Source organism: Mobula birostris, chromosome 1 (genome assembly GCF_030028105.1).
Source record: "Mobula birostris isolate sMobBir1 chromosome 1, sMobBir1.hap1, whole genome shotgun sequence".
Classification (NCBI taxonomy): domain Eukaryota; kingdom Metazoa; phylum Chordata; class Chondrichthyes; order Myliobatiformes; family Myliobatidae; genus Mobula; species Mobula birostris.
The window spans coordinates 222,696,347-222,710,403 of NC_092370.1; the positions used below are offsets into that span (position 1 = coordinate 222,696,347).

Sequence of the window (14,057 nt, forward strand, 5' to 3'; positions counted from 1 at the left end):
ACTGAGATTCAATTCTCATTGCTGTCTATAAGGAATAGCATTCTGGCTACATTAGTGTCAGAAGTACAGTAAGCCTTGCAGACTGCCCCCAACATATCACTGGACTGTTGGTAGTGATGTGTTTCACTGTATGTTTCACTGTATGTTTCAATGTACATATCAAAATAATGCAAATTTTATTTAATCAGATCTGTCAGCATCTGTGGAGGTAAAGGGTTTTTTCAGGTGAGATGAGAACCTACAGTATGGATGTCAGCTGTAAGATCTTTTTCAGGTCTCAACTCTGCCTCCATGGATGCTGCCTGACCTGCTGAGTTCCTCCAGCAGTTTGTTGATTTGCTCACAACTCTGGCATCTGGACTTTGTGTCTCCCCTTGGAGAGGTAATATGAGTATGTAGTTATTGATTTAGATCTGTTTGAGTTCTGCTCATTTTTTAATTGTTCTTTCCTGCTAGTGACATTGTCATCTCACGATCTTGTACACCAAAGCACATCAGCCGTGTGGCTAAGGAAGTTGGCTTGTTATCCGATGAAGTGGAACTGTACGGCAAGTCAAAGGCAAAGGTACTTCTGACCTCTCTGAAACGCCTAAAGGACCAACCAGATGGGAAATATGTTGTTGTCACAGGGTAAGTCCTTAAAACAAAGAACAAAGAACATTGAACATTAAGATCGTTCAATCCATGATATTGTGCCAACTTTTAACCTACTCGAAGATCAGTCTAACATTCCTTCCCACATAGCCCTCCAATTCTCTTTCATCCATGTGCCTATCTAAGTGTCTCTTAAATGTCCCTAATGTGGGAGAGTCTAGTACGAGAGGGCATGACTTCAGGATTGAAGGGCGCCCTTTCAGAACAGAAATGCAAAGAAATTTTTTTAGTCAGAGGGTGGTGAATCTATGGACTTTGTTGCCACGGGCAGCAGTGGAGGCCAAGTCATTGGGTGTATTTAAGGCAGAGATTGATAGGTATCTGAGTAGCCAGGGCATCAAAGGTTATGGTGAGAAGGCGGGGCAGTGGGACTAAATAGGATAAAATGGATCAGCTCATGATAAAATGACGGAGCAGACTCGATGGGCCAAATGGCCTACTTCTGCTCCTTTGTCTTATGGTCTTATGTATCTGTCTCTACCACCACCTCTGGCGTGACATTCCGTGCACCCACCACTCTCTATGTAAAAATCCTATCTCTGACATCCCCTCTGTACTTTCCTCCCATCACCTTAAAATTGTGTCCCCTTGTATTAGCTATTTCCTCCTTGGGTAAAAGATGTTAGCTGTCTACTCTGTGTCAATGCCTCCTGTCTTGTATATCTTATCAAGTCACCTCTCCTCCCAACCTCATCCTTAGCTCGCTCAACATATCCTCATAAGATGTACTTTTTATCGAGGCAGCATCCTTGTAAATCTCTTCTGCACCGTCTCTAAAGCTTCCACATCTTTCCTAAAATGAAATTTCTGAACCAAGCCTTTTTCAGAGGGTTGTTGAGTTGATACAGTACTGAAGTAACACCGCTGATTTCTATTACAGCATCACCCCGACTCCCCTAGGTGAAGGCAAGAGCACAACGACGATTGGCCTGGCCCAGGCCATCGGTGCTCACTTGGACATTAATGTGTTCGCCTGTGTCCGACAACCATCCCAGGGCCCCACCTTTGGAATTAAAGGTAACCCCATCTTGAATCGGTCATACAAAAGGTAGTTAAACATCCACTTTCATTTGTCTGTAGAGTTATTTTTGTACTTATCATTGTTTGGAAAGTTTGTGATGTATTTCTGCGCTAAAATTCAAAGAAATGTGCACATTAGTTTGTTGGTGGTATGTGGACAGCCATTCTGTGCAATTAGTGTGAATTGTAGCTCACCCCTAACACAATGGCCCCTTTATTAGGTACAGCTGTACACCTTGCTAATACAAGTATCTAATCAGCCAATCATGTGGAGGTTACTGTATAAAAGCGGGCAGGCACTGTTAAAAATTTTAGTTGTTGTTCAGACCAAACATCAAAAGTGGGAAGTAATGTGACCTAAGTAACACCAGATGGGGTGAGTAGCTCAGAAAACCCTGATCTCCTGGGATTTTTATCCACAACTATCTCTAGAGTTTACAGAGAATGGTGCGAAAACAAAAATTGTTCAGTGAGTGGCAGTTCTGTGGGCAAAAACATCTTGTTAATGAGAGGTCTGAAGAGAATAGCCAGACTGACTCAAGCTCACAGGGAGGTGACAGAGACTTACGCAGAAGAGTGTCGCTGAATGCACAATATGTCGAACCTTGAAGTGGATGGGCTAATGTTGTAGAAGACCACAAACAAACTCAGTGGCCACTTTATTAGGTACCTCCTGTATAGAGATTAGTGCACTGTTGTAAAGTGGCCACTGAGTAGATGTTCTGGTAAGGCTGAAAGGCAAAGATTAAGGAATTTTGGATGACAAATGCCATTGAAGGTTTAATTAGAAATATGAGTGGCATGGGCAATTGGAATAGTCTCTGGAGAAATATAGAGAGTGTAGGAGAGAAATGGAAAGAATTAGAAGGGGAAAAAAATGGCAATGAAATATCCTTGGCAAGTGTTCAAATCTTTTCTCCCATCTTCCTGTCATGTGGTATACAGGCAGATAATGGAGGAATCTTTGGCTACATACGATTTCCCGCTCTCTGGTCTTGTGTTACAGGTGGTGCTGCTGGCGGAGGATATTCCCAGGTCATCCCAATGGAAGAGGTACTGTGTCATGGTACTTTAGAGATTTCATTAATTTATCATTGGTGATGTGAGTCTGTTGGCGAGGCCAGAATTTAGTGCCCTTAAGATGGTCATCAGAAGCTGTCTTAACCTGCAAGACTGGTTTTGGTGTAGACTGTGCTGCAATGGGCACTGTAGTACTCCAGTGCACAAGTCCGCTGGAAGCCCAGAGGCCTGGCTTGGGTTGGGTTGGAGGACTATTTGTGTTGGTGGCTGTCTGTATGTCGCGTGGGAGGGAGGAATGGTTTGTTATGCTGTTGTTGTTTAATTGCTTGGTATGTCATGTTTTGTTGTGTTCTATGTAATTATGGTGAGCATGCTGTGTTGGTGCTGGAATGCCGGAACTTGCAAGTTGTCCCCAGCACTTCTTTGGGTCGTGCCTTTGTTAACAACCCATTTTCACTATATGTTTCCATGTACATGTGACAAATAAATGAATCTGAATCAACGCTGTTAGGGTGCTTAGACCCAGCAATGATTATTGCCCGGTGTATTTCCAAGTCAGAATGCTGTGCAACTCTGAGGCAGTGATGTTCCGTGAAACACTCACAACACGCTGGAGGAACTCAGCAGGTCGGGCAGCATCCGTGGAAAAGATAGGTCAACGTTTCAGGCCGGAACCCTTCGTCAAGACTGTAGAGGGAAGGGGCAGAGGCCCTATAAAGAAGGTGGGGGGAGGGTGGGAAGGAGAAGGCTGGTAGGTTCCACGTGAAAAACCAGTAAGGGGAAAGATAAAGGGGTGGGGGAGGGGAGGCAGGGAGGTGATAGGCAGGAAAGGTGAAGAAAGAACAGGGGAAAACGGAAGGAGACGGAACCATGAGGGAGGTGATAGGCAGCTGGGGGAGGGGGCAGAGTGACATAGGGATCGGGGGGGGGGGGGGGGCGGAATTACCGGAAGTTGGAGAATTCTATGTTCATACCAAGGGGCTGGAGACTACCTACACAGTATATGAGGTGTGGCTCCTCCAACCTGAGTTTAGCCTCATCATGGCAGTAGAGGAGGCCATGTATGGACATATCTGAATGGGAGTGGGAAGCAGAGTTGAAGTGGGTGGCTACTGGGAAATCCTGTCTGTTTTGGAGGATGGAGCGGAAGTGCTCGACGAAGCGGTCCCCCAATCTGCGTCGGGTTTCACCGATATAGAGGAGGCCACACCGGGAGCACCGGATGCAATAGATGACCCCAACAGACTCACAAGTGAAGTGTTGCCTCACCTGGAAGGACTGTTTGGGGCTCTGAATGGTGGCAAAAGAGGAGGTGTAGGGACAGGTGTAGCACTTACGTTTGCAGGGATAAGTACCAGGTGGGAGATCCGTGGGGAGGGACGTGTGGACCAGGGAGTTGCGGAGGGACCGATCCCTGCGGAAGGCGGAGAGGGTTGGAGAGGAAAAGATGTGCTTAGTGGTGGGGTCCTGTTGAAGGTGGCGGAAGTTGTAGAGGATAATGTGCTGGATCGGGAGTCTGGTGGGGTGGTAGGTGAGGACAAGTAGGTGAGGACTTGTCCCTGTTGTGGTGGCGGGAGGATGGGGTGAGAGCCGAAGTGCGGGAAATGGAGGAGATGCGGGTGAGGGCATCATTGATGACAGCTGAAGGGAAACCACGATCCTTAAAGAAAGAGGACATTTGAGATGTCCTGGAACGGAAAACCTCATCCTTGGAGCAGATGCGGCAGAGATGGAGGAACTGGGAATAGGAAATAGCATTTTTGCATGTGGCAGGGTGGGAAGAGGTATAGTTGAGGTAGTTATGAGAGTTAGTGGGCTTGTAGAAGATGTCAGTGGACAGTCTGTCTCCAGAGATGGAGACCGAGAGATCGAGAAAGGGGAGAGAAGTGTCCAAGATAGACCAAGTGAATTTGAGGGCTGAGTGGAAGTTAGAAGCAAAGTCGATGAAATTGACGAGCTCAGCATGGGTGCAGGAAGCAGCACCAATGTAGTCGTCAATGTAGCGAAGGAAAAGTTGGGGAGCAGTACCAGTATAGGTTTGGAGAGCAGTACCAGAATAAGTTCCATGAAAGTGTTGCATTTGTCTTCCTAGGAAGTGAATTTGTAGATGCATCAGGGCAGCCTATGTGCAGTTAGGTAGCCTATCCAGATTCCAGCATCTGCCCCTGTTTGTGCCTCCAGTCAGCATAAGCAAAGAACCACAGTGCATCCTGCAACAGTGGTGCTCCGTTGAACAGAGGTTCAGGCTGCTGACTGAGGTAATGTAGAACAGTACAACGCAAGAACAGGCCCTTCAAGTCAAAGGCTTGTGCTGAACTAATTAAAATAGTTCTCTCTGTAATCTCCATCCTTGCTGTCAAAATCTCCCCAAAGTATTGCCGACCCTTTTGAAAGGACTCCTCCCTTACATTCCCCACACCTCCCAAAATTGTACCCTTCCTCTCCAGTCTTTCAGCTTTTCAGCTTTGCAGCAAGCTCTGAACACTGAACAAGTAGCCCTGTGTTCCTCACTGCATCCCAGCATCTCCAGAGCTCAGATCAGTAGAATCCATTTGATAAGGAGGCATTCCTTTAAGCCAGAAGGTGGTGAATCTGTATAATTCATTGCTGTGGACAGCAGATCATTGGGTGTATTTAAAACTGAGGTTGATAAGTTCTTAATTAGAGCATCAAAGGTTATATGGAGAAGGCAGGAAAATAAGGTTGAAAGGGATAATAAATCAGCTATGATGGAATGGCATACTAGAAAAGCAGAATAGATGGACTGAATGGTTTATTCTATTCCTATGTCTTATGGTTTTATGGGTTGAAGCGGTGGGAGAGGTGCAAACTATTCCTCCTAACGCACACAAAATGCTGGAGGAACTCAGCAGGGCAGGGAGCATCTATGGAGGGGAATAAGCAGTCGACATTTCGGGCCAAGACCCTTCTTTGGCACTATCCATCTGTATGATTTTGAGTGGTGACACTCTCTCCTTTGGCTGTTTACCTACAGTTCAATCTTCATCTGACTGGTGACATCCATGCCATCACTGCTGCTAACAACCTGGTTGCTGCTGCCATCGATGCCCGCATGTTCCACGAGACTACTCAGTCTGACAAGGTATGATCTCTTTTCAATCTGAACTCCAGCTCTCTGGAATTGGAGTGTGTCAATCAATCAAGGGTGTAATGCTGAGGGTTTATAAGGCATTGGACAGATCACACTTGCAGTATTATGATTAGCAACACACGTCAAAGTTGCTGGTGAACGCAGCAGGCCAGGCAGCATCTCTAGGAAGAGGTACAGTCGACGTTTCAGGCCGAGACCCTTCGTCAGGACTCTGGTGTGTGTTGCTTGAATTTCCAGCATCTGCAGAATTCCTCGTGTTTGAGTATTATGACTAGTTTTGGCCCCATATCTGGGAAAGGACATGCTGGAATTAGAGAGGGTCTAGAGGAGGTTTGCGGGAATGAAAGGGGTTAATGTCTAAGGAGCTTTTGATGGCTCTGGGCCTGTACTGCCTGGAGTTTAGAAGAATGGAGTTGGGTGGGGGGTGAAATCTCATTGAAACCTATTGAACACTGAACAGCCTAAATGTGGATATGGAGAGGATGTTTCCAATAGTGGGGGAGTCTCGGACCAGAGTGCACAGTCTCAGAATATAAGCTCATCTCTTTAGAACAGATATGAGAAGGAATTTCTTTAGCCAGAGTGTGATGAATCTGTGGAATTCATTGCCACAGATAGCTGTGGACACCAAATCATTAAGGATATTTAAAATGGAATTCAATAGGTTCTTGATTAATAAGGGCGTTAAGGGTTACGGACAGAAGTCTGGAGAATGTGGAGACAGGTAATAGTTCAAAGCATAATAGAATGGATGAGCAGACTGCTTCTTTGTCTTATGGTCTAATCTCTCCTCTCTCCCTCTTCCATTGCAGGCTTTGTATAACCGTTTGGTCCCTTTGAATAAAGGTGTAAAGGCCTTCAGTGACATACAGCTGAAGAGATTGCAGGTACGGCTGTTAACACAGAAACAGGAGGAACCTGTTTCAATCAGTAAAACAGCTTTTTTACTGCTGTAAATAGTTGGGGCCTGCCAGGGCAATAGTAGGGCTTTTCTACTAGGGATTTTCACTTTGAGTGAGAGGTGATGATAGAGATATAAGAGACAGATCAAGTGGATAACCAGCGCCTTTTTCCTAGGATGGAAATGGCTAATAGAAGGCGGCATAATTTTAATGTGATTGGAAAAAGTATGGGGGTGGGGGGGGGGTGTCCGAGGTCGGATGTTACACAGAGAGCAGTGCGTGCATGGAACACTCTGCCTCGGATGGTGGTGGAGGCAGATGCACCAGGAGCAATTAAAATAAAATCTTAGATGGGCACATGAATGAAAGAAAAATGGAGGCCTATGTGAGAGGGAGGGGTTAGTTTGATCTTGGAGTAGGTTAAAAGGTCAGCACAACATCATGGCCCAAAGAGCCTGTTCTGTGTAGTATTGTTCTATGTTCTAGACACTGATCCAATTGTTCATATTCAGAAGAAAGCTGAATAAGTATCTGCAGAAAGAATTTGCAAGGATATGGAGGGAGAGTGGAGGGTGGAGCTCAGCCCAGCTGCTCTTACATAGAGTTGATGCAGGCATGATAACTGAATAGCCTGTTTCCCCCATTGTAGTTGTTATGTAAATCTGTGTTTCCAGGTCTGCTGCCTCTTTAGAATCTGGTCCTGAGCTCTCCAGCCAATATAAATAGTTTCTTTTGCTGCCTTATTAATTCTTCTAAGTGTCTAATCATGCCTTGATCTTCCAAATCTCAAGCATTTCATTGCTTCTTACTGCTGTTCCTCTTTGTGATGCAGCCATTAATTTGTTGAAGAATTGAACTTTGCATCATCAGTGGGAGATTGGATTAATATTGGGTCAGGAGGTTTGGACAAATTGTCCACTTGGCTTGAGGGGAAGTTAGCATACTTTTGAACTGCTTTGACTCCCTGTCCATGCAGAGCTTCTCTGGGCTCCATTCCACTTTTTTGGGGTGTAGAAATGAATACGTTCCTCTGTGTCTTGAGGTTGAATAGCTCACTAGCTGCTCAGCTACCTAAGGCAGCAAAATGAGGATGGCTGTTCAGTCATTGGCTCTGGAAATCAAAAGCAATCAGACTCATACAGTGTGGAAACAACCATTTGGCCCATCTGGTACATGCTGACCAAGACTTCTGCCCGAGTTAGTCCCATTTGCCTGCATTTGGCCTGTATCCCTAAACCTTATCTATCCGCGTACCTGTCCAAAAGTCTTTTTACCAATCCATTCTGCCAACCTCTACTACTTCCTCTAGCAGGTCATTCCATACACCTACTAACCTCTGTGTGGAAAATCTGCCCCTCAGAACTGTAAACGTGCACCCCTCACAATTACACACACATCCACAAGGTCATGCCTTGGCCTCCTATTCTCCAAGAAAAACAATTCCAGCCTATCCGTTGCTACCCAAGTCCAGTCCTGGCAACATATCTTCTCCGCAGTTTAAGAACATAAGCATAGAACAGTCAGCACTTGCCAGTTTTCCTATGTATCATCCATATCCCTCCATTCTCTTCATGTTCAAGAGTGAGTCTCAAAGCATCTTAAACTCCACCAGACTGCCTGCTCCCACTATTGTCCTGATAACGCATTCCAAATACTTACCTACCTCTTTGTTTCAAAGAAAAGAAACTTCCACTTCATGTGCCTTTTAAACCTGTCCCCTCTAACCCATGTCCTCTAGAGTGTTTAGACCTCTCAGAATTTTTTTTAAAAACCATCGGAGCTAGTTTTTTTTTTGACAGAGAGTGGTGAATGTGTGGAACTCGTTGTCCTGGGTGGTAGAGGCAGATATATTAGAGACATTTAAGAAGCTCTTAGATAGGCACATGAATGATATAAAAATGAAGATCTGTGGGTGGGAAGGGTTAGAATGATCTTGGAGTAATTAAAAGGTTGGCACAACATCGTGGGCCAAAGGGCCTGTACTGAACTGTTCTTTTCACCCATTACCCTCTACATGAAGTGCCCATCGGGTCCCCTTTCACCTTAAACCTGTGCCCTCTAGTTTTAGACTCCTCTATCCTGAGGAAAAGACTGTGACCATCTACCTTATCTGTGGCTCTCATTATTTTAAGCATTTCCATAAAGTTCTGAGCAATGAGGACCTAGGCTTGTCAACCTTTCCCTATAACTCAGATTCTCTAGTCATTCTTGTACAGCTCTCCTGCACTCTTTCCAGTTTAACAACATCTTTCCTAAAACAAAGTAACTGAAACTGAACTCCTAGTGCAGCCTCATTTCACTTTATATTACAGCATAATGTATGATTCTGTCTGTGTCACACACAACCTTAAAACCTCTATCATGTCTCTCTCCGCCTCTGGTTCTCCAGGAAGAACAACACATGTTTGTCCAACCATTCCTTATAGCTCATACCCTCTAATTCAGGCAACATACTAGTGAACCTCTTTTGCACCCTTTCAACAGCCTCAACATCTTTTCTATACGTTGATGCCCTGAACAGCACACAACACGCACAGCAGTGTGCATACACAATGCACACAACAGTGTGTAGCTCTAGAGTGTGGTAAAACAGAGGTATCTATGAATACAGATCTATAATTCCTTAAAGTAGTGTTACAGATAGATGGGGGTCACTAAAAAGGGCTTTTGGTGCATTAACCTTCATAACTTAAAGTATTAAGTACAGGTTGGGATGTTGACGTTGTATAACATGTTAGTGAGGCTTAATTTGGAATATTGTCTGCAGTTCTGGTCACCTACCTATAGGAAAGGTATCAATAAGATTGAAAGAGTACAGAGAAATTTGCAAGGATGTTCCCAGGACTTGAGGACCTAAATTATTGGGAATGATTGAAGAGGTTAGGACTTTATACCCTGGAACATAGGTGAATGAGGGGATGCTTAATAGAGATATACAAAACGATGAAGGGTATAGATAAGGTAAATGCCAAGCAGGCTTTTTCCACTAATGTCGGGTGAGATGAGAATTAGAGGTCAAAGGTTAAGGGTGAAAGGTGAAATATTTAAAGTAAAGCTGAAGAGGAACTTCTTTACTCAGGATGGTCAGAGTGTGGAACGAGCTGCCAGCAGTAGTGTTGGATATAAGTTCAGTTGTAATATTTAAGAGAAATTTGTGTAAGTACATGGATGGGAGAGATCTGGGGGGCCATGATGCAGGTATAGGTTGATGGGACTAAGCAGGATAATGGTTTGGTATGGACTAGATGGGGTGAAGGGTCTGTTTTTGGCTCTGCATCTATTTGTTTAGCACTTCACTTGATGGCATTTATCTCCAGCTCTATTGCTTTCTTATGAATTTCTAATTTGCATCTTTTTTCTGTATTCCCAGAAACTTGGAATTAACAAAACTGATCCTACTGCGCTGACTGACGATGAGATAAATCGCTTTGTGAGGCTGGACATTGAACAAGATTCTATCACCTGGCAACGAGGTATCAAACCAGTTTTATTCTGCTGTGCTGTATAGAACATAATGCATGATGAAACGTGGAACAGTACAGGCCCTTTAGCCCACAATGTTGTTTCCAGTGTTGTTATACCCTCTAAAATCAGTCTAATGTTTCCCTTCCACATAGTCCTCCATTTTATTTTCACCCATGTGCCTATCTGTGGGTTTGTTAAATGTCCCTAATGTATCTGTCTCTACCTCCATCACTGGCAGTGTATTCCACGCACCCACTGCATACACTCTGTGTAAACAGTAAAACCTACCTCTGACATTTCCCCTATGCTTATTTTCAATCCCCTTAAAATTATGCCCTCTTATTATTAGCTGTTTTTGCTCTGGGAGAGAAAAAGCACTCTATCTAAGTCTCTTTATCATCTTACACACCTCTGTCAAGTTACCTCTTACCCTCCTTCACTCCAAAAGACATAAGCATGTCCTTATTAGAGATGCTCTCTAATCCAGGCAGCACTCTGGTAAATCTCCTCTGCAATCTATGGACCAAGATCTCTTGGGTCCACCCACTATTAAGAATCCTGCCAATAACCCTGTGCTCTGGCTTCAAGTTCGACCTTCCAAAGTGTATCACTTCACACACTTTTCTGGATTGAACTCCACCTGCCATTTCTCAGCCCATTTCTGCATCCTATCAATGTCCCATTGTAACCTACAACAGCCTTCTACACTATCCACAATACTACCAACCTTTATGTCATCTGCAGACTTTCAAGCCTACCCTTCTACTTCCTTATCCGAGTAATGTATAAAAATCATAAAGAGCAGGGGTCCCAGAACTGATCCCTGCAGAACACCACTGGTTATTGACCTCCAGGCAGAATACGCTGCATCTACAACCATCTATGGGCAAGCCAGTTCTGAATTCACACAGCCAAATTTCCCTGAATCCAACAGCTCGTTTTCTGGATGTATCTATCATGGGGAACCTTATCAAAAGTCTTATTCATCAACTGCTCTACTTTCATTGATGTGCTTTGGCACATCCTCAAAGAATTCAGTCAGGCTTGTGAGTTATGACCTGCCCCTCGTAGCTGTGGTGACTATCCTTAATCAGACTGGTTTCCTCAAATGCTTGGAAATCCTGCCCTGAATAATCTTCTATAATTTGCCCATAATGAGGTAGATTGTGAGGTTAAGAGTCCAGTTATGGTACTAAGGGATTATTTTGTATCTTCTACCCGATGGGAAGGGGAAAAGAGAGAATGTCTGAAGTGAATGAGGTCTTTAATTACATTGGCTGCCTTACGGAGGCAGTGGGAAGTGTAGACAGTCTATGGAGGAGAGGCTGGTTTCTGTGATGTGCTGAGCTGTGTCAACAATTCTCCGAAGTTTCTTGCGGTCTTGACATACCAAACTGTTATACATCCCCACATGTCGACTTTGCTGGCTCAGTCCAAGCTTTTGTTAATTTTGTTCTCACCAATAATAAGTTGGACAATTCTCAGACTATCCAATAGGGAAGGTGGAGAATGAAATATTTTTAGAGCAATCATCGGGTCTGTGTCTCACGTAGTGCATGTTTTCTATTTTAAAGTAATAGACACCAACGACAGATTTCTGAGGAAGATTACAATCGGCCAGTCCCCCACTGAGAAGGGATTCACCAGAACAGTAAGTCTTTAATATCTCCTCTCTCCCCGACCCACCCTCCACAATTAGCAGACAAGAGAGAGGCTCAGCCTCCCTACAGGGACTTGGGGACTTAACTGCTCACCATGTTAATGACAGGATAACTAGGTGCAAATCCAGGTGTTGGATTGTTGCAGAGACGGAAAGCCATGACTACTGTGCTGGTATAATAGCTCACCGATAACTGTCATGAACGGTAAAACTGGCAAATGGATTTCAACGTGGGTAGATGTGGTCATCTGTGCTGAATATGCAAAGTGAACAGAAAACTTTTGTAATGCTAAAACTATAAGCAGTAGAGGTCCAAAGTAAGGGAGTGTAGCAATTGGAAGGGAAAGGGTGGTTAAGTGTATTTTGTTAAAATTTTGGACTAGAATGGGGTATAGAAGTCAAACCAGACACATTGGAGGCTGTGGTAGAACAAAGGACCTAGGGAAAATCCTGGCAATTCTGGACAATGTTTCTCACCCTCTGGATGCCACCTTGGCTGAACGGAGGAGCACTTTCAGTAGTAGACTAAGACAACTGTGCTGCTGTGAAGAGCGCGATTTGAGGTCATTCTTACCCTCGGCTGTATAGGCTCTATAATGAGTCAACCTATAGCCAGAGAAGTGATGACCCCTTCCTGTTAGATTGTTTAAGATTTTATTTTTATTTATTCTTACTTCTCTTCTTACACTGTTTATCTGTGAACTTGTAATGTTACTGTGACACTATAATTTCCTTTGGGATCAACAAAGTATCTATCTATCTATCATTATATATTCCTAGTTAGGGGGCTGGAGTGCAGAGAGGAGACGTTGCAATTTAGCAGCACTAAACTCTGTTTGGACACCCCCTTGGAATTCCATGAACAGTTCATGAGATCACTGCTTACAAAATGGAACTGCACTTTCCCTGTTGTGTATACAATGCACTTGGAGTATTGTGGATATTTATGGGCCCCTTATGGCAGGGATCCCCAACCTTTTGCACACCACGGACCAGTTTACTACTGACGATATTCTTGTGGACCAGCCGACGGGGGGGGGGGGGGCGGGGGTGGTGTTCAAGTTCAACAGTGCGTGACAGGGAATGAAGAAAGGTGCAGCTGACTCATATTGTTTGCGGTCCACGGCCTGCTGGTTGGGAACCACTGCCTTATGGCATTGGAGAGAGTCCAGAGGAGATTCGTGAGAATGATCCTGGGAATGAAAGTGTTAATATATGAGAAGTATTTGATGGCTCTGGGCTATACTGGAGTTTAGAAGATTGAGGGGGGATCTCATTGAAAATAAGGCCTAGGTAGAGTGGATGCAAAGAGGACATTTCCCATAGTTGGGGAGTCTAGGACCAGAGGGCACAGCCTCAGACATCCCTTTAGAACAGAGATGAGGAAGAATTTCTTTACCCATTGGGTGATGAATCTATGGAATTCATTGCAACAGATGGCTGTAGAGGCCAAGTCATTCGGTATGTCTAAACTGGAGGTTGATAGGTTCTTGATAGACGTCAATCATGTGGAGAAGACAAGAGAAGGGGTGCAGAATGGCAGAGCAGACTCATGGGCTGAATGGTCTAATTCTGCTCTTGTGTCTTCAGCCTTGTAGTTCAAGGTTTAAAGGAAATACAGCACGGTTTTACCAAATTGCCAAGGGTATTCAAATTACAGACCTTTAGACTTGAGGTACAGGACTGACAAACGAAAATGGCATTACAGTAGAATATTGAGCGAGAGTATGTTGAAGGGCAGTGCAGGCTCAAGGGACTGAATAGCCTACCTCCTACCCCTTTGTTTCCTGTATTCTTATGAGGGAGGCTGTCTGCTTCTCAAACCTGTGCTGCCTTTGCTCATGAGTTGTTTAATGGGAGTGTTGAAAGAGTTTTAATGTGACTGAGGAACTTGTCTGAACTGAAGAAGGGGTGGGGTGAATCGTATCAGATCGATTGCAAGAATGTGATGGATGCACACGCAGCGTATTGATTGGGCCTCCTACACATGGGCATGTCTCTCTCTTTTCACAGGGTTTCAAGTGTGTATGTTTTTGTCTCGGCAGGCCTGGTTTGTCGCCCGGAATGCACTGTTGACTCAGTAAAAATGTGTAATCACAGTACTCCATTATCATTCTTGCTCCATGTATATGTAACGGCGAAGGGACGGTGGATTTGAATTCAGCTGCTTGTGATAAGTCTGAAGGATTCGAGGATGACGATGTTTGTGTGTTCCACCTTTTAG

At 44.4% G+C, this 14,057-nt stretch overlaps 1 protein-coding gene across 3 annotated transcripts in view; it reads left to right on the forward strand.

Moving 5' to 3' along the window:
* The window catches only part of mthfd1b (methylenetetrahydrofolate dehydrogenase (NADP+ dependent) 1b), a 90,564-nt gene that overhangs the window by 37,475 nt on the left and 39,032 nt on the right, over positions 1-14,057 (forward strand). For all 3 annotated transcript variants that reach the window (XM_072272249.1, XM_072272241.1, XM_072272256.1), the window contains 7 exons: positions 457-630; positions 1,535-1,671; positions 2,681-2,727; positions 5,690-5,797; positions 6,619-6,693; positions 10,079-10,181; positions 11,748-11,824. In XM_072272249.1, coding sequence (XP_072128350.1) covers positions 457-630; positions 1,535-1,671; positions 2,681-2,727; positions 5,690-5,797; positions 6,619-6,693; positions 10,079-10,181; positions 11,748-11,824 — 721 coding nt within the window. The remainder of the gene's footprint in view (positions 1-456; positions 631-1,534; positions 1,672-2,680; positions 2,728-5,689; positions 5,798-6,618; positions 6,694-10,078; positions 10,182-11,747; positions 11,825-14,057) is intronic.